The sequence below is a fragment of the Telmatherina bonti genome (genome assembly GCF_933228915.1).
Source record: "Telmatherina bonti genome assembly, chromosome: 17".
Taxonomy (NCBI): Eukaryota; Metazoa; Chordata; class Actinopteri; order Atheriniformes; family Telmatherinidae; genus Telmatherina; species Telmatherina bonti.
Genome location: NC_136615.1, coordinates 30,960,946 through 30,982,762, shown reverse-complemented (window position 1 = coordinate 30,982,762; position 21,817 = coordinate 30,960,946). Strand labels below are relative to the sequence as shown.

Genomic DNA, 21,817 nt, shown 5'->3' with positions numbered 1-21,817 from the left:
ATAATTCTGTAAAAAAACAATAAATTTAAATTTTTACAGCTGTGCTTTTATACAGTAAATAAAAAACATCTTTCATATAAATATAGAAGCACTTTACAGATTAGAAGTCAGTGCTGTACAAACAACATTCGCAGGATTTTGCTGATATTTTTATGTTCAGTTGAAAATGAAAACTTGTTTTTCCTACATGTACAACATATATTGTTAAAACATTTCCATGTTCTGCAAACTTTCCATGCAAACAAGAAGACCTGCAAAGTGCAAGAAGGGCTAACACTCATTCATTCATTCTTACAACGTCTGAGCTCCAGTGTCTCTGCATCTTTTTGAGGTTGAGACTGATCAGAAAATCTGGTGTCTCTCTCTTTTAAATGAAAAAAAGCACCTGTTCATTATGACAAAGCTATTAATAAATATTAAGTATTTTATGAAACAAGATTATAACATATGTATTTCAATACAACACCTTAAAATGATCTGCTGCATCTGAACATAGTTTGATTAGAGGCTGATGAGACAGAGGACTTCACAGGACTAAAGCGGCCATCTGGTGCTCTAGCGCCACCTAGTGGACAAAATGAATTACATCCTTTAACTTTCAGTCAGATTGTGCTCCATAATTTTCATTGTTTCATGCCAGTTCTGGAGAATGTTGTCTCTAAACTAGAGCAGATATTTGATTATTTAGTTGTTTGATCAGTCACAGAGTTATATAGATGCAATTAGTAACGATCAAGAGTCTAGTTGGTCCAATATGTCCCTTCCCAGCATATGTAATTGAGAAAGGCAATGATTTTTTTCTTTGGTGATGAGCTGTGTTTGTGTTTGCTGCTTGTTTATGCGTTCAGCAGTTCAGTGGGTTTATGTAAGGCTTCTGCAGGCAGAGTGAGCCGTGGTGAGGAAGAGGATGGCTGTAGTAGTGTTCGATCAGATGCGCCAGGTTGGAGAAGGTCACATCACTTTCCAGATAAATGCAGTCCCCCTGTTGACGATGACAAAGACACTTTATCACGCTGATGTTACGAGTTTGTTTCTGCACAGAATGATTCACAGGTCTGCTGGCAGGTTTTTACCTCTTGAAAGAGTCTGTAGTTTCTGGCTTTGTTTATACTGACGTCCCAAACCACCAACACCTGGAAGATACACAGCAAACATGTTACGAAGGCTTCTTTGTTGACTGACAGAGGCAGGAAGCATGGCGAGATATGATGAAGACTAAATCATACACAACGTTATTGTTATTATCATTATTATTATCATCATTATTATTATTATTATTATTATTATTATTATTATTATAACGAAACCAACTTAACATAAAACTCACTGTCCCTTCTCTTCACATGTTCTATGTGTGCATTATTTCTGTTTTTATTGTTTTTTTTTTTTTTTATATCTAGGTTTTACAATTACGATTTTTTCTTTCTATTTTTTGGCTTTATAAAGAAATCCATATCTTTTCTTTTCAAAACTTAATTCATCATCATTTAAAAAAGATCCTTTTTTTTTTTTAGAATAATGCATGTATGTTGTAAAATAATATATAATATTAATTATAAATATTATATTATTGTTATATTAATTCCCTGTGATGGACTGGCGAGCTGTCCAGGGTGTATCCCGCCTTTTGCCCAAAGACTGCTGGGATAGGCTCCAGCTGTTTCTACCTAATTTGTCATCTTCTTATAAAAAAAAAACCTGGTTAATTTTTTCAATGTTTTTTAAAGCTATTTATACACCTGATTTTAAAAAGACTTTATAAGTCATGTTATCTTTTTTCATTTCTAAAAATTACATTTCTTTTCTTTTTTTTTTTTTGTTTTCTAAAAAAATAATATAGGTTGATTTTTTTTACTCATTTAATTCCCAACAATCTTTAAAAATATTTTTCTTTTCCTTTTATAACTTTTTGTATGACTGTATTTAAAATAAAATATATCTGCCTTTCAGAAGTTAGACATTTTTCTGTTTTTTATAACTATGTTCAGTATGCTGAAATTTGCTAAACCACAAGCTTTCAGTCTATCAAACTGTGTGATTTTTGGGTATTTTTATCGATGAAACTAATGAGATTGAATTAAAGATTTAAAGTCTTTGTGACAGACGGCTAGTGATAATGATGTAGTTTAAAACTAGTTTGCTGACGTGAGTTATTTGTTTTTTTTTAAACTCTTTAATGATCCAATGGTCAGTTTTAAGTGGCTTCATGAACACACATTGTATTTAAAATCACAGAAACACGAATCTAGTAATTATCATTGTTATTTCATATTCATGTGTGTATTTGGTAAAGTATTAAAGATTTTAACAAAAAGACTTTTTCAGCAGAATTTTCTGTTATTTTCCCTGTAATTTAAAGACAAAGCAGCCTTTTATTTCTTACCTTTGATGTTTTGGTTCCTGAGTTTCTGATGCCGTACAAGCCATCCTGCGGAGTAACGGAGCTCTCTCTGAATAACCTACAATATGAACGTCAGGAGTTACATACTGGTCATACAAGGAAAAACTGTTGCAGGCAACTGTAAAGATGCATCTAATGATTTAAATAAGGTGCCACAGCAAGATTCAGCCACTATGGGGCAGAAACACTCAATAAAGGAGTACCACTGGTTCTACTGAGGAGCTATTTCAGCCCTCAGATCCATACACCAGCGCTGTCTGTACAAAAATAAGCTATAAAAAGACAGTTTTGAAAAGAAAAAAGAGGTGGATGACATACTTTTCTACAAAGCTTGTTTCAGTTGAATCAATGAACACAGAGTCTGGCAACTGCACCTGCAAAAAGAAACAACAAATTAAAATGTAGTTATTTTCTTTTATTTGTTCCATCTGGAACAAAATGCTCCAAAAAAATGATCTGATTTGACGTGTTTATAGATCAAGTTTGTCCAAAGTCAGTCCTCTAGGGCCGATGTCCTGCAGGTTTTCAATGTGTATCTCTGTCCCAACACACCGGGCTCACATTAATAGGATCCAACAGCCTATGATGTTCTGCACAGTGACTGCTTAATTTGAGTAAGATGTGTTGGAACAGGGATGCATAGAAAACCTGCAGGACACCGGGTCTTGCAGACCGACTTTGGACACCCCGGTATAGATGCTAATTCGGCAACCTATGTGAAAGGTAACTTTATTATACATCATTCTGGCCTTTCTTACGTTCTCATAGTCATCGTCAGAATCATCTTGTCTGCTGTGCATGGCTGAGTTTAGTTTCTTCCCGAACTCGGTGGGCGTCTCGTCCCCCAGTGAGCGGAAGCTCTGGCCTTCTGGAGATAATCTTCTGACAAGAAAACATGTTTTACTGGGGCAGTTGTTTTTTAAAGTCACTACATTTCTACTTCAGTTAAATCGATCAATTAGCTACAATTAAAATTCTGTTCATATTTGAAGAATTTTAAGAGTATTTGAGCTTACTGAAGAAGTGTTTCTGGCTTGGACTTGGTTGGAGGCAATGTTGGCTTGTTTATTGGTGGAGGTGGTCTTGGCATTCCTGATCTGCTGTGTAGTCCAGCTTTAAGTAAAGAAGACACCGGAGGCTTGTCCGGTATGAGTGTATTGTTGGGTGACAGAGAGGACCCGCCAGAGTTTCCAGACTGTGGAACTGGGACACCTGGCTTGCTGCGAACACAGCTGTTTCCCAATGACTGGGTTCTCCCAGTAGTCATGGGGCAGTGGGCCGGACCATTCAGAGTCAACCTGGTTGCTAACTGCTCGCAGATTGGCAGAGTGGCAGGCGAATGGATAGTCACCACCGAATGAGAACCCCAGTCTCTTCTGTCATTCCCAGCCCCCCCAACAAACGTTGACCTACTTTGAAGTGTTTTCTTTGAATTGGGAGGAGGAGGTGGAGGAGGTGTGGTAGAGGAAGGTTTCTGCAGAGGGGGGGTGAAAGGTGGTAGAGACATAAGACTATTGCTGAATTCTTTATGAAGTGGAGACGGGGGAACAGTGGGTGGAGGCTTTTTGGGGAGGGGACTAGCTGGGTTTCGGTGCTGTTGGGGGCCAGGTGGTGGCATGACCTTTTGGAAATTTGGACTGGAGTCACGACGAGGTGGATATGTCGCTGGCACCGGTGGGGGAGGGTAGGAGGGGGGCGGCCCTGTTGGTCGACCTGCTGAAGTTTACAAAAAAAATGACAAAATAACACATTTTCTTCTGACAACTTTTCACTTTTCTCAAATTTTTTGCAAAGTGCTTGAATATCCACCTGTAGATGGTGGAGAACTGTTGCTATCTGGCTTCAGATAGTCTTCCTCTTCTTCATCATCATCTTCATCAACATAATCTTCACAGAGAAATAGGCAAAGATCATCCATGTGTTATAATCATGCAGAAAAAGAAGATGCTTCCTTTAAACTCTACCATTTTACACATCAGGACTGCTTGAAATATCACCTGGTCCTCATTAAAACAACCTCACATGAACAACAAGTGATTTTACACCTTGTGATAACTTCATGACCAAAATGTAAGTTCACCCTCCCCCTTCCATAAGAATGAAGACGATATGATCAAATGCACCTGGTTAATGTATATAAACCAAGTGTATGACCTCTAAAAGTGTAGAAGTTACATCAGTTTGCTGATTTAGGGGATTCAGGTGTGTGGTAACACAATGCCAAGGAGGAAAGACATCAGCAATGATCTCAGAGAGACCCCAAGATCTCAGTTTGCATGTTAACTGTTAACATTCATGACAGTGAAATTATGTCCGTGTCTAACCGATCTTCTTATTTTAAGACTCTGTAATGGCCAAATAAATCTTTATAATGGTTTAATAGTAGTGTGTTTAAATTCTATTCATGAAATTCTTACCATCATCTGTGGAGTCAACAGGATGTTTAATATCCATGGGCCTCTCAATCGTTCCATAGAAGCTCTCTGTATCTGAGTCTGAGTCACTAAAGCAATAAAGAAAAGAAAAAACATTAGGGTATATTTTAGGAAGATTTTTTTCTGCTGTTGTTACTTGAGAGAACAATATTTGCCTTGGTTAAGCAGCTACCTTGTTTTTGTTTATGTTTTTCTTTCTTGCTATAAGCAGTTTTGCTAGCTTTAGCAAAACTGATGTTAGCCACCTTTCCTGTAAGAACTACCTTGCTTAGATATACATGTAATACCATTTGCTTTACTGCTTCCAAGCTAATTTGGCTAGGTTTGGCTAACACTTGGTGTTAGCTCCCTTTCCTTTAAGAACTACCTTGCTCAGATACTTTTAGTAGTGCAAGTTATTTTCCTGCTATAAGCCTGTTTTGCAAGCTTTAGCTAACACTTGGTGTTAGCGACCTTTCTTGAAGTTTCACAAGTTGTCAAGTTGTCACAGGAGCTTTTATGTTTCTAATAAACAACAGAATACCTAAATAAGTAATTTTATCTTTGGCTTTTTATTTATTTATTTTTTTATTTACTTATTTTATGTCTGTACTCATGTCATCCCTTGGTCTGACATTTAGCCTAATGCTAGCATTAGCCATCATGGATTTAAAAGTGATAAATGGCAGCATTTACCCACATCATCTCACAATGCTAATTTGATAATTAAAATCTGTACATTGAACAAAAATACCTCTCAAAAATATTTGCTATTCAGAAGAACAACCTGTTATATTTCTCTCAGATAATAATGGACTTTATTACTGAAACAACTTTCTCTCTTTGTTGACTTCAAGGTAACTTATTTCTTCATGTTTTATTTCTTTTTATTTTTGATGTTTTTTTTTTTTTTTTTTTTTTATCAATGTACATCTGTCTGTGCCATCTTTAATAGAAGTTCTGTAAAATTCAGAGAGATGTAGGAGAAATAATTTGAGGTGAAGATTATTTGTAAAAATTCCAAAAGCTGAACAGTTTTTATTACTCCAGAACAATACGACAAAAACCAATCATATGCTGATCCTTGTACACTGGTCAGTCCCCTCCCATGTGTTCAACATAACCTGCATGAACCAGCTATTAGATCAGATACAAGAGCCACTTTTTCTTCTTCAGGGCTTCCCAACATGCAGATTAGTAAATAACACAAGAGAATGTATTTCAAATCATCTGGAAAAAATGACTTCTATGGATTTCTTTTAAGGCTGTTTCAGTATCTGCTGCAAAACGACAAAGAAACTCTGCCTGCTGGACCTCCTGATCTGTGCAAAATTCCAAGACTGATAAAATAACTTGCACATTTGTTGACAGAGCATTTCTATATGATATATTGAGTTGTAATCAGTAAATTACAGTTTTTTTTTCAAACACAAAGAATAGATAATGATTTTTTTACTGAGCTCACTTTGGAAGATGAGGGTCTTTTCTGTCATTATAGTGATCTATTTCCCTTCGAAGGTATCGCATCCATTTCTGTAAAAAAAAAAAAAAAAAAGAAAAGAAAATGATAATACCTTTAAATATTGTTTCTGGTATTCAAATAGCAAGAAAAAGTCCTAAAATTTGTAATACAGTTTTTTTTAAAAAAAATGTCATTTAAAGGTTTAAAAAAAATTGGGTTGAGTTCATAATAAATTCCCCGTGTGAGAGGGATTTGGTTAAAAATTTCACCATCTGTCTTTGTGACTATGAAGCCGAGCAGCGTGTGTGTCCTCACCTTCCTCTCATCCTCACTGGCTGCAGAAAAGAACCACGTCCGGTGTTTCTTACTGAAGTGGACAATCTTAAAAGGGAAAACATTACTGGATGTTGTCTCCTCTGCTGCTCTCATCACTCTGTGGAAATAAAAAGGACATGCTCAGAACTATTTCTATTCCTTATAAAATATTGATAATTGGAGTATATTAATAAACTACAGTCATTAGGTAAATTCCTTCCAGCAAATCACTGAAAAATTAGCAGCAGCGTTGTGTGTTGGTACTGACAACATCTTTCAATAAACAGCCAAATCCCTGCTAAACATGTGCATGCTTTATGCAGAAATACATATTTATTTCAACATTTAATGTTCAGAATGTGTAAAAGTGGAATGTAGAAAGCAGTGATCCAGGACATCTTCAGTAGTTTTTGTTAGGGAACTAAAATGTTAAAACAAAGCAAACAGGAGCAACTTTTACCACAAAGCATAAAAAGCAAACCAATATAAATATGGTAAAACATTGGTAAATCACGGCACACATGGCAGAGGCGGCTCAGAGCCACAACAATGCGTCATTTCACATATCTGATCTGTTTTCCACAATCAACAATTAGTTCTCTCAGATGTGGCGGCACTTTGTGTCTCCTCGTATAATTTTTTACTTCATTGTTGAACCTTTTAAGACAGACAGGACAACTGAGATTCCTTTCTGACCTAACTTCCATTTATGCTCCTCACAGAAGACGGATACACAAGAAACCGCAAAGTTTCGTTTATCTACTTATAACTCAACACTGCCCTCAGTATGAACTGACTAAACAACCACTGGAATGTAAAAAAGTACATGGAAGTATGAGGGCAGTGATGTATGATAACACTTGAAACGGATGTACCTGTTTAGATACATAACGGAGCATAAATGGTCCTTTAAAGGTTTTTTTTTTTTAGAAATTGTAATGTACCACGTATAGCCAAGCTACCTTTGGGATTTAGTGTTGCCATGTTGGGAACATTTACCTCCTTTTGGCATTACAAGCCCAGATTTAGAAGAAAAATTGAATGGTTCATATGCAGCATGCTGCATTTAATATTAATATATCCCTATAATATTTATATCTATGATCCCACATATTCTACCTGCACCTTTTGTTATTATTATTAATATTCTTATTATATTCTTCTTATTCTTATTATCTTGTCACCTGTTACAAAACAAAGCTGGTGGTGTTTACAACTCTAAGCAGGTTAAAACTGTTCAGCAAACCTAACCTAATCATCTGGCATTTGTTTGAAACGATTAGCTAACAGAGTAACGCTTCCACACTCGACGTTAATCCAAATAAATCAACTAAATTTCACTGTGAGATCTGAATCATAGTTTTTATACTTTAATACACCTGGCTGATGAAGCGATCATGTAACGTCTGAGAAGCGAGCTAAAAAACACATTACCCATCAAGGACTCGTGTTATGATGCAGTCATGCTAACCTGTTGTAGCCGTTGAGCGAAAACGCCCCCTGTGGCGAAGGAGAGGTACTGCTTTTGAAGTAGTACACACACCCTTTGTGGATGATGATGTACCTCAGTGGCCCTGTAAGACATACAACACAGACCAAAATGTTTTTGTAAATGTTTCTCATTATGCTTCATTTAGGATAAATAAAGATAATCCAACCAGATGTGGAATCATTCATATATCATTAAAATTTCCTCACATTTCATGAGACTGAACTGGCTTCCTCCCTTTTTGTGGAGGTATCCTGCGTTGGTAACACCTCCCGGCATGGTGAGGAGGTTCTGAGCCCCGATGGCTCGCATCGGCACCGGCCAGCACATCTCTGGGGACGACATGGTTCTACGAGAGAGCAGGGGAAACGGAAAGAAGAGTGAAAATGGGGAAAACAGCCACAGAACATGATGGAAATGAAGAAATTGTGCATCCTGAAAGAAATGTAGCTGTCAAAGATAAAGGACTCAAGATGCAGCTCAGTGAGGAGTTTTCTGATCGCTTCCTGTTCCCATTGACCTTCTCTACTAATCCCTCTTGATTGTGTTGACCTTAATTTCAGCCGTCTTCTCCTTCCTGAAGCAGCCTGTAAGTGACTCAGGTGGGCCTGGAGGTGCTGCCTACCTCCCGCTGAGCCTCTTGGTCATGCTCTGAACAGCAGCGCTCTCCCTCAGCAGGCTGACTGTAGAAGACAACACCGTGGAAGCTAAAGATGGCAGGACGTCCATCACGGAGACGGCAGTCAGGAAGGACTTTCTTTTCTGACTGTCCTGCTCGGGTTTGCTGCTGCGCCTCATCAGATCCAAACGGAGATGGTTTAGTCCGTCTGACTTTCCGCCTGCTCCGATCAGACTTACTTTCCACGTCGCTCGTCGCAGATGCTTTTCAAGCCTCCCTCCCTCCCTTTTTCTGGCTGCGTTTGTTGATTTTCATCTACCCCACTCTAGACTACACTCCCACCCCCCACACACACCACACACACACACACACACACACCACACACACACATAAACACAGACGAGCTGAGACAGTATGCTGCACACACGCATGCACGGATTCATGCATGAACACACATTTTGTTGAGTCAGGAAATGCACAGCATCCTGAGTCCTGCAGCTGGAGTTCAAGACAGAGAGTAAAAATGTGTGTGTGTGTGTGTGTGTGTGTAAGCAAACCCAACAGAAAGAAAAACTAAACAAGCTTAATGAGGGGCTTCATCTTCTAATGCATTTTTATGTGACTTCCAGTTTATCAGCAGCATCAAGTGACCTCAGACGGAAAGAGGGTGTGTGTCCATCTCTGCCTGTGTGTGTGTGTCTTTGTGTGTGTGTGTGTGTGTGTGTGCATACTTTGAGAAGTACTTTGTGGGATTTTTTTTTTTTTTAAATGAAAGCATCCACCTCTTTACATGCGATAAAAAGGTTCTTATCTCTCTAGTCTGCCAAAGGCTCAGAGTATTTCAGATGAATCAGGTCGTCGCTGTAGACAAAGGTTATGAGAACCGTCTGATCTGCGAGGAATGAACAAATAAAGAGAGGAAGAGAAACACCTGCCCACCTCCAGCGTCGTTACAGAGATGCATTCCCCCTCTTTTCATCCCACTATAGGAAAGATGTGATCACTCTGAAGCACGTTCAGGCTGTGAAACCAGCTGCATGATGTCCTCTGACATCGGCTTCTCCGGCTGGACGTAAACATGCTTAAAACATCTAAAAGTTTTACGTCTGAACTTCCAGAAGCTAACATGAAAGATGCATATTTAACATGTTCTACATGTTCTACAACCAACAGTGAGCTGTAAAATGTTGATCGCATCTTGTAACCATATGAGCCCTGCACCTATTTAAGCCATCAGCTTGATAACTGCATTAGTTTACCTCTGCAAACACAAGCCACAGCAGCGACTGCTAGCATGCTTTTAAAAAGGCAGATGTGCTCCTGGTGGAGGATAAATTAAGATGGGACATGGCACAAACGAAAAGTTTTCAGGCTTGCCAAAAAAAAGAAGAAAAATCTGAATATTCCTTCAGAATGACGCAGCGGTAGCTTGAAACTTCTTTCAGATCATAGAACATTATCTGTGCAGGGGCTAATTAGAGAGGTTTTAGTCTCCAAAAGGTCCGTTTTGACTGGAAGAGAACAAACCCTAAAAAAACCACTTGGCTCAAGAGTTTTCCAGGTGTTGCCGACATCCAGCATGTGAGCACGCAGTTCACACGTACAAAATCAGCAGAATGTCTCAGAGCCTCCCAGCCCTACAATGCCATCTCTTTCCCCCACTCTCACATGTGAAAGCGGCTTGGTGGCAGAGTGGTTAGCATTGCCGCCTCACAGCAAGAAGCCTCGGCTGGGGGAGGTTTAAACAGTGGCCTTGGTGTGTGGAGTTTGCATGTTCTCCCCATGTATGTGTTGGTTCTCCACCTTCCTCTCACCATCCAAATGTGAGCATGAATGGTTGTTTGCCTCTCTGTGATGGACTGGTGACCTGTCCAGGATACACCCTGCCTCTTGCCTGATGATTACTGGAAAAGACTTCAGCTTCTCTGCAACTGAATTGGACCAAAAGCTTTTGCCATTATAGATGTAAACTATAAAAAAAATCCCACTTCAGTGGGTTTTAGGTGCCTATAATTCATGCTACATGTGAAAACTTTGACTAAATCCAACTAAATGCTTCACGTAAACTTTTTGTGAAGGTCAGAAAACACTTGACATTGAAAACACTTGTCCATTGATGTTTCTGACCCCACTGTCTTACTGAACATATGAAGACTTCATGAGGGAATCCAAAGTCTATCATGTGGTTTATTGTCTCACTCATGCAGTATTTACTGATAAGCAGCTAAAACAGACCCACACACAGATAAGCACATATAATTCTGCAATAACTATACCTAAACTAAGCATGAGCAAAGTCACCGGCTGCTGAACACTTACATGAGATATCCTCAAGTCTCCATATGCAACACACGAAACACAAAGCCAGCAGGCAATACTGAGACACGCCATTTCATCATTTGTATGTTTTTCTAAGGAAGTGGCCTAAAACTGCCCACTGACAGAAGGACGGATTAGGATCTGGTAAATTTGAGGGTGGGATCAGGGGTATTCACACATCTCTGCTTTCACCTTTTGAAAAAAGTCGTCTGGTTTTCTGACGTTATCCAAAAGGAATGTGCTTTTGAACTTCAAATCTGCCTCACCTCCTTTACCTCCATGTTTTTCTTGCAAATCTCTTCATTCTGTAGCCCTGCTGGTGTTTGTGAGCCAGAGACGCGTATCAGCGAGCTGCTGTTTGACAGGAAGGAAAGCGCAGGAGCTGCTCACGTACCAGACTCATTCAAACACATTTCCTCTCAGGACACACACACAATGTCTGGGCTGCACTTTGATTCTTAAATCATATTTTTTTAAATGCCAATCTACCTGAGACAAAACTGAAACCAGCTCCAGCTATGGGGAATGAGTGTATCAGGTTCATCTGAGCACTAAGATGACTGATGATAACTGAGGAGGAAGGAATTTGAGCAACTGGAGGATGAAGGGAACTATAAACACAGACTATCTCAAAGAGATAATGTGGCTTTACTCAGGAATCTCTTATGCAATGTCTAAATCAGTCATATTATGGGAATCTTCGCGTGGAATTTGGAAGGTTTTGAGAATATTATGTCTAAACTGGGATGCTTTCATGTGTAAAAACATCACTTTTGCAGTTTTCTCATTTCACTGAGTTTTGTCCATTCAGAGACACCATAGAAAAAACTGGCGGCACAAATATGGCTGGTGCCATGTATGTAGGCCCATAGCAGGTAGATATAAGATTAGATACCAAAAGAAAGTTTTTAATATGTATATATTTTTGCCATTTATCTTTGATTTTACTACAAGCTTCACCTTTAACCAATGACATAGTGATGTATAACTGTAATAAAACAGCAACAGTGAGCTTGAAATTACCTTTAAAGCTAAAATACTGTTGTTTCTAGACTATTTCATAAACATTGTCACATCAGGCTCCTCTGCAGAAGTGGTTGTCAAATCTTGTGAGCTATGGCTCCCAAGATAAGATGTTGTTTGTGATAATGTTGATGTTTGTGACATCCACTCTGACACAATGACCTGATTAATTGACCTGATTAATTGTGTGATATATCAGATGGGTCATCCTGTAGCCTCCTCTAAATGTAAAGCAGGAAAACTGTCTGAATCTTCATAAATAAGGAGTATAAAGTGTTTTTTTTCTGTATTTGGTTCACCATTGTGACATACAGAAAATAATCTTCTCTCACTGAGGTAATGCTAAATTCAGATTTTTAATATAACGCATAACTTTGTTGCTTATATGCCAGTGTTAAAAAAAAAAAAAAAAAGTGCTAATTTCACAGATTTATCTCTGCATCAATAGCTTTGTTTTGAAAGCCCTGATAAAAACCTCAAACTTATTGGATAAATGTACATTTTACATTTATTTTTACAGTTATCTGGTGACCCCCTGAAATTATCTTGGGACTCTCACAGGTTTCCAGACCCTCAGTTTGAGATAAATCTTTTCTGTGGAAACAAATCAATAAAATGAGATTTTGAGAGACAGAATCCAATGTTTTACTCTTCACTGATTATAGTTATAAAATTGAATGTTATTTCAACACACATGACAGTATAAGCTGATTTAAAACTACACATAGTGAGATGTTTAGTTGATATCAGTCCATTGTGTATTTTGAGAGCAAGTCAACAATATGTGAAGTAGTCTTTCATAGAAGTTCACTCAAGAATGAGTTTGGAGAAGTTGTAATACAATAAAAGATATTAGTTAAACCGCTAAATTAATGCTATCAGAGGCGAACATTTATTTAACACCTAACAGAGGTGTTGAAAATGTTAAAGGTCTTTAAAATAATGCCGCCAGTGACATATTCCTCCTAGAAATGCCCAAGAAAGTTGTAAAATCAAGCTGAAATGGGAAGCATCTGCTTGTGGGCTTTTGGATGTTAGATAAAAAACCATAAAACAAGTATAACAGACAGAGTAGCTGACAGTGAATCTGCCACTATGAAGCTTTGGGACCATTTCAGCCACATTAAGCCATTATGTTTCAATTAGCAACATGCTAGCTGAAGCCCTGATGTTGCTAAAGTAGCTAGCAGAGTGTATAGCTAGTAGCTAGTAAAGTAGCTAGCTTTGTGTTATTAACTTGCGAGAGATATGATGTAAATGTTGTACTGCTGATTCTGAACGATGAACTTTTTCGATAACATATTATTATTAATGATATTAATGACTATTGTCCACTGTAGTTGCTACTGGACTCAAATCAATGATGTTCATGGTGAAGCTACAGGTGTAGCTTCAAGCATTAGCCTGATTGTATTTACATGATTATCAGGTCAACCATGCAGGGTATTTGGAATATACTCCATGCTATACAAGCTGAAATTTGCCAACAGATGCTAATTTAAACAAATAATGGGTTCATAACTTATACTATTTGAATAAAAACAGATTACTTTAAATTTACATTTCAAGGAGTATGCTTCAAAACCTCGACTGAAGCAAGCTGATTTTTCAAACATTTTTCTGCTCCAATTATTAGTGCACTAAAATGAGAATGCTGAAAAGGATCTAAAAAGTTATTGCACGTCATTTTAACCTCATAGCTACCTTTATGTGGCGCAGACAGAGAGAGAGAGAGAGAGAGAGAGAGAGAGAGAGAGAGAGAGAGAGAGAGAGAGAGAGAGAGAGAGAGAGAGAAGGTTCCTCGTTGCAAACGTCTGCAATGAAAATGTAAATTTTGACGCCGGATTTGTTCCACACTGTAAATGTGAAACACCTAAAATTAAAGCTGTGAAGGTACAATTCTTCATGTTGACTTCATTTCCTGTGTTTTTAAACACCTAATCCCAGTTAGCATTACGTATGCTGGCTATAAAAATAAGTAGTTTAAATTTGGGTAACTTTTTTTATTGCCTAAAAACCCCCTCTCTGTTAAAGTGCATCAGCTTTATTTATAGATATAGATACAGAGAAGTTATTCGGTCTGGTACTATATATTGATTAAGATAGAAAAATAGATAGATGGCCTTTTGATATTATTTATTACTGTGAAAGTCGTAGATACTCACTCTGAAAAAAGTGAAGTGAAGTTAATATTTAAATGCTGATAAAGAAAAAATGTTTATGTTTATGTTATGTTATTTTACTAAACATAATGGAAAAAAATCACCTTGGACGATGTAAATATGAGTACTAGAAAAAAGTAAAGTTTATATGAATACAGATGTGGTTTCTGCAGAGACCTGTGATGGACAGATTGTTCATATGAGTCTGATTCCAGAAATTACCTGCAACCCTCAGTAAATTTAGCTCTTTTCCAGTGTAAACCAGTAGAGTAAAACTGTTTTAAATTTCCATTTGCACATGTCACAGAAGATATGAACATCTGCTGCATCACGGCACAGATTTCCACAGCTGTCAGGTGTCGGACTTAACTAAATAGAATGTGGCAAACCAAATTACATGACTGAGACTCATACCTAACGTTTAAGCTCTCGGTCCTTTCCTTAAGACCCTTACAAATGCACAATGTAAAGGTCGTAGCTAAACCACCAACCCAACTGCAGCAGATGCTGTCCGTGAAACAGACATGCAGCGGCGTGTTTGTGCCTGTAGCTCATTTCCTGTTCCCCATCACACGACCACAATGGTCGCAAATGTTTCTTCTTCTTCTTTTTGTGTGTGACTTCGGTGTGCAGGTGTGAATGCATGATAGAAAGTGAGGGTTGGTTTATATTAATTCAGGTTTTCTTTTCCGCTTCAGCCCGTGTATGGATCTGTCGTTAAGGAACATAAAGATGGGTTTCCTCCGACTGACACGCTGTTTTTATAAGACCTGGTTACTGATGGTTTGTTTTCACAAAGCGATGTTTGTAATGTTGGTTTGTGAGTCAGCTCAGACTGAAAAACAGGCCGGAAGCGACCAGATAAGATCTACCATCGCGTCTTCTCCAAGACGAAGTCCTGCTCTGACCTACCAATCAAAAACCTGACTTTTACTGTGTATTTTCCGTACATACTGTAACCCTTATAGGTCATTAAGGACTGTTCTCTCCTTTCATGTCATTTTCCCCTCATTTTTTTGGCCATTGTTGTGGTTTTCCCATCACAGTGTCAGAGAAAATGTGTTTCTCTTAAAAAACTTTGGCATTCCAGTTTTAGTTTTATGAAAAACCTGCCAGTGTTTTGTTCTTTGTGTTGTCCGTAGATGATGCCATCCAGTTGGTTTACTTTGAAATGAGGATGGGGTAGAGTTTATAAGATTAATTCTTCTTCCTACTCCAATTTTCTTTTCTTTTCTTTTTTACATGAAATGTACTACAATGGGTGTGTATGAGTTGTAACTCTGGAGTATATTTTCTGTTATTGTTTTTTGGGTTTGCCAATATATTATGAAAAAGACTGCGATGGACTGGCGAGCTGTCCAGGGTGTACCCTGCCTTTCGCCCAAAGCCAGCTGGGATAGGCTCCAGATTCCCCACCACCCTGAATTGGATTAAGTGGTTTGGAAAATGAATGAATGAATGAAAAATAGAAGAGAATAAAAAATGTTGAAATGAAATGAAAAATCAATAAGACACTAAAGACAAACTTGTTAAACTTTAACATCAATCAAGGACTTTTCCTTAAAACTGACATGAGAACTTTACAGAATCAGGTGTTTTTTGCATTTCTTATCTCAAATGAGTAATAAAGGGAACAATACACACCAAGCCCAGGACAGAGCTGTACTCTTCCTACGATCAGGTGTCCTGTGTTTGTGCTGCTGAAACAATCAGACCTTATTCTTGGTCACAAACCATCTCTGTCATGTCGGTAAAGACTCTACTGTCTGCATGTCTTACATCTTATTAGCGCAGCTTTTATTTGTGTGACTTCTGACCAAATGGGACATGCGATTCTTCGTATCCTTATAAACAAACCTAAGGCTGAACCAAAACAGAAAGTTAACTTGCACCTCGGCAGTATTAGTAGACTCCCCTGCCGTACTCATAGAAAGCAAGAATACTTCAGCAGGTTCTGTTATTCTAGCTTCCTGTGTCCAAATATGGTAGATCCTGTCAACAGGAACCACAGCTTTGTCGCACTTCCATGATAACAGCAGGAAGGACTCCTCTCAGACCAAACATCGCCACACATACCCATCACCAGAAATGTGTCTTGGTAAAAAACTATATTTATTCCCTGTCTAAAGTAACAATCGGGCAGAAACACAGTCAGTAGATAAAGAGACAGGAAGAGAAAGTGTTGAGATGTGGCTCTCTGACCGCAGGCCCACCCTCCTTCCTCCTCAAAACAGGAGTTGAAAATGAGAACAGACTTCCTGTAAAAGACCCCTCTTTCTCTAATGCAAAACCTGCAGCGGCCTTTTTGCCTTTCATGATTAGCAGATTTTCCAGATTGCTGCTGATCCAGGGCTTGTTACTGGGAAAGCACCTCACTGCCCCAGCGGGGACGATGCTGTCCACAGAGGCGCTGATGTAATCTGTCACATACTCAGTCATGATGTAGATGCCCCATGTGGTTCACAGACGGTATTTTAGTCTGCTCAGAGTATCAATAAGTGCACAGGTGGAGGCGAGGAGAGTCGCTTGATCTTCCAAAAGGAAACAGGATGGAAGACCTGTATTCATCTCCAACATTACTGTAAAATGAATGCAAAACCTTTTTTTCCTCATATGAAGCAGCTGACAGACTGTTGAAATGTTGGAAATGTCACAGGATTGATGATGTGTTTGTTACCTAGCAACGATTAAGCTCATGATGTCACTTCCACACATATGATGCTACCAGCTTTAACAACAGAACAACACAACAAAACTTTCTGGGAAAAACTTACATTCATGTGAAGATTGTCTCGTTGAAATGTCCACACTATTTATTCAGGCTTTTTAATGTTTATTAAAAGCTGTTATAATAACAATTAAATGACCTATAAATGCAAGCAAGGACTTTGCTCAGGGGTTTCTGGTAATTTAGCTCCATTGTCTGTGCAGGGACTGACTCTATGTCCACCAGTCCAGGTCCACCTCTGTCAAAACTATTTGTATATGTCAAGTGTATATAAGAGCATACATACATTTATGGTAAAATAACAATGAATAATTATAAATAACTATGTACTATTAACAGTATTTAACTTAAATTGATGTTTTTATGTGTTTTTAATCACATCTAAATGAAAATAATGACAGTTCTAACATTTTTTTGTGAAATAAAATCACAATTTCCTTAAAAAGTGGAAATTTTATGCATTTTCGTGGCTTTCTGTGTTAGCTGTTTCTTTTTCTCTGTTGGTATTTTCTCATATTAAAAAAACTGAAACCATACAGAATAAACACACATGTTTTACACTGTGGGATAAGCGCTGCCGTTCCTCCACTTTTTAACTTTTCACTTTCATGTTCATGAATATATACTTTCCAGTCACAGCGCAAGAGACCGGGATATGTTACTGCAGACATGTCTTAGCCTGACAAATAAAACTGCATTCTCTGTATTCCTGTTGTGTCTCTGTTAGTGCTTTAAGGTTGTTTATTTTCCATGTAAACAACCTCACATTTCCCTTCAGAAGAGTTACAATAACTTATTTAAATTTCCTTCATTTTCTGTCCGTTTCCTCCCGTCCTAAATCGTCTTAGTTTCCTCTTGGATTCGTGAGATTCATGTTCTCAATCAGGTGATCCCACTGATAAAAATATAAGTGAGCCAAACAGCCTCACCCAGTTTTCAATCCAATCTGGGTAGCTACTGTGAGAATTGCGTGTGTGTGTTAGAATAATGTTAACACATCTTTGTTTCTGTGGTAATATGTATGTGAACAGATGTGACTAAATGAGTCAGAATCAGATTCAAAGTGTCTCTACAAGCACAGGTTAGCCAAGACAAGACAATCACATAACCGGACCAGCTATTCATTCACTTTCTACACCGCTTAGACCAAATTAGGGTCGGGCAAAAGGCAGGGTACACCCAGGACAAGTCGCAAGCCCATCACAGAGGGACAAGCAACCATTCATGCTTACATACACTCCTAGGGAGAATTTAGAACAATCAATAAACCTAACATGCATGTTTTTGGATGGTGGGAGGAAGCCGGAGTACCAGTAGAGAACCCATGCAAGAACATGCAAACTCCACACAGAAAGATCAGTTTAAACCTCAAAAGCTTGAACCAGTGACCTTCCTATTGTGAGCCTGCGGTGACGACCACAACACCACCATCCAGCTCTGACCAGCTTTTATCATGTTAAAATGATACATTAGGAAACAAAACAAAGGCTTTAGGTCTTTTGGGGCAGATAAGTAAGTTTTTTCTGTTGTTTTACACATCTGCTGTCCTTTAAGTCCCACAGCGTTGTGATTTTTTTCCAGTACAAAAGTTTACTTTTTTCAGAAATATAAAAAGTACAACAACAAATAAAAGTATGCTCTAGTATCATAGGACAGCATCTAAACTTGTTCTATGAAACATTTAAATCAGAAAAACATGCTGAGACTTGCTGATAATATAAGATCTGTTCAGAGTATGAGCTTCTATCATGCAAAAGAAGAAACCAGGTTCCAAAGTTTAATAAGTAAGACTGGAAAATTCTTATATGTATATCTGGCAGTTCTTAAACTAAACTTATGTACATCATGTATAAGTGAGCAATTTTTCATGTGTGTACTGTTTTAGTATTGTAATGTATAAACTGTGTCTATTGTCTATGTATAGTTCTGTGTACACGTGTTGCTGATGGGACACAATACTCATTTGAAAGACTGACAATAAAGGTATATTGCATTGCATCGTATCGTATTGCATCATATCGTATCACATCGTATTGTATCGCATTGTATTGCATTGTATTGCATTGTATTACATTGTATTGCATTGTATTACATTGTATTGCATTGTATCGTATCACATTGTATGGTATCATATCGCATCATATCACACATCACATTGTACCATATTGTATCTCATTGTATTGAATCGTATTGCATCACAATGCATTGTATTGTCTTCAGCCTTAGGTTTGTACAATATTGTATTGTATCACATCGCATTGTATCGTTTCGCATTGTATCGTATCACATCGCATCGTATCACATTGTATTGTATCGCATCGCATCGTATCACATTGTATCATATCGCATCGCATCGTATCACATTGTATCGTATCGCATCACATTGTATCTCATTGTATTGAATCGTATTGCATCACAATGCATTATATTGTCTTCAGCCTTAGGTTTGTACAATATTGTATTGTATCACATCGCATTGTATCGTTTCGCATTGTATCGTATCACATCGCATCGTATCACATTGTATTGTATCGCATCACATCGTATCACATTGTATCATATCGCATCGCATCGTATCACATTGTATCGTATCGCATCACATCGTATCACATTGTATCGTATCACATTGTATTGTATCACATTGTATTGTATCGCATCACATCGTATCACATTGTATCGTATCACGTCGCATCGCGTTGCATCGTACTGCATCATATTGCATCGTATTGCATCGTATTGCATCGTATCATATCACATTGTATTGTATCATATTGTATGGCATCATATGGCATCATATCATATTATATCACATTGTTTCATATTGTATCTCATTGTATCGAATCGTATTGCATCACATTGTATTGTGTTGTATCAGTTCGTGTCATATTGCATAATATTGCATTGTATCACATCTCATAGTGAACTCATTCATGACTGTTTATGCTTCTAAAAACCATTACTAACTCCTTGGCAACTCATTACCAACTCAATGAACTTTCAGTGCCTACATGGCCTAAGAAATGTCAAATATGAGTAAAAATGTCCAATATATGGATTAAATTAATGCAACACAACCACATTATCCACTGCAATTAATCATTCATTCATTCATTCATTTTCCGAACCGCTTATTCCAATTCAGGGTCGCGGGGAAGCTGGAGCCTATCCCAGCTGGCTTTGGGCGACAGGCAGGGTACACCCTGGACAGCTCGCCAGTCCATCGCAGTGCAATTAATCAATGTAATCTAATTTGCCAATTAACCCATAACATTAGCTCATAAATGAACAAAACTTGAAAGGATGTTGTAATCACTGACAAATATCACTGCTGAATCCATCAGAGTCATGCTAATTCTTGATGATTAACACAGATGTGTCTTAGAATAGGATGTGACCCACAGTAAAAACCTACTTTTGTGTCTTTTGCAATGTTGTTACATAACGTTCAGGCTCAGTTGTCAAACCAGACCTACTGAGTAGCACACATACTCTTTCATATTGCCCTCTCTCTGCTGTTTGCTTTACCTTGCTCTGATCAGGAAATGTTGGTTAAAATAAATATCTTCTTTTTGTATAATTTCCAGCAATATGTCATGCTGTTTGGGACACACATTGGCAGGGATGACAGTATGTGTTGTCACTTCCACTGAAGTGTAGGCATTGCTCTCCACACTACTGGACCTTATGTCTATTTCCAGAAAGGTTTCACATCTACTAAAAAGTCAGAAAATGCTGTTACTTTGAATTGTGCTGGGCTAAAATGCAGATTTTTCTGCATCGTAGGAATGCAGATATGTTCCACAGCAGAGTACAGAAGTTCTGGGTAAGACTGTCAGCAACATTTCCAATGTAAATAAAAACATCAAAACATAATAAACAGGCAAAGGCGGAGGGAAATCCGTCCATTGCTTCACTGGGCTGCAACACGGAAGAAACTTCAGTAAATCAAAACACTAACCAATGAAGATTTGATCAACCTCCTGATAAAGGACACCTGATAGTCAAGATGACAGCCATGTTGATGAGAGGAACCACTAGTTTCAATGAGATAAAACCAAGCAATGAGATACTCTTTCACTCCATCAAAACCAGGGTTGGTCTGGACCGTCATGTTAACAGTGCAGAAGGGAAAATGAGATGATCAAAAACTCTGTGACAAACTCAGGAAAGACAAGGTGGCACAGACTTACATGAATTCTCTTTGTTCCCGTATACACATCCTGGTGCTTGGTTTGGTGCTCCGTGCAAAAGATTTCTTCCTTAACGAAGGAGCGGACATGCCAGCGGACACAACTGCAGCAGCATGGGGCAATAAACCACCATACTTTTCAGCCCCTCATGGGAACAATGGATGGATGTAATGTACGTTAACAGCAGACTGGTTAAAGTCACAGGTTCCAAAGCAGAGAAGTATCTAAATGTAGAGACGTAGGACTAAAGAAGGAAGAACAGATGTATGAACGACTCACTGGAGTTTGGAAAATGAAACAAAATAAAACAACAAAAAGCGTAAAGTAAGACGAACTGATAAAACTGTCAGCTGTGTCGATTAGGAAGTCTGCTGGTGCTCTGAAGCCCTGATACTCCACCAGATGTTTCCTGACAGGGGACTCCTCCTTCAGGCTTGGCCTCTGATTGGATGGACAACTTTCTCATGTTCCTTCCTGCTTCGTCTGAGATAATACGCCATTGGCTGCCAGAAACAACCCACACCACTACACACACGCTTCACACACTCGGACACACAGGACCCATGAAAGAGGTTAGGGGACTTTCCATCTCACCAGGCTGGAAACGTATCGGTCAAACGTGCACATTCACGCACAGACTTCTCCAAGCTGAAATGAAACAAAGCAGCTGGGGTTTCCACTAACCCTAAACCTAA

At 38.4% G+C, this 21,817-nt stretch overlaps 1 protein-coding gene across 1 annotated transcript; it reads right to left on the bottom strand.

The window, feature by feature from the left end:
• Positions 1–807: 807 nt before the first annotated feature.
• On the bottom strand, positions 808–21,255 carry sh3bp2 (SH3-domain binding protein 2). The gene is made up of 13 exons (XM_079256389.1): positions 21,123–21,255; positions 8,291–8,430; positions 8,064–8,166; positions 6,593–6,710; positions 6,281–6,348; positions 4,819–4,904; positions 4,211–4,288; positions 3,418–4,117; positions 3,160–3,283; positions 2,720–2,775; positions 2,384–2,459; positions 1,074–1,133; positions 808–982 (listed from the first exon to the last, which is right to left on the bottom strand). The coding sequence occupies exons 1-13, from the start codon at positions 21,209–21,211 to the stop codon at positions 845–847; spliced, it is 1,836 nt and encodes a 611-aa protein (XP_079112515.1). The 5' UTR covers positions 21,212–21,255; the 3' UTR covers positions 808–844.
• Between the last annotated feature and the right edge of the window lie 562 nt (positions 21,256–21,817).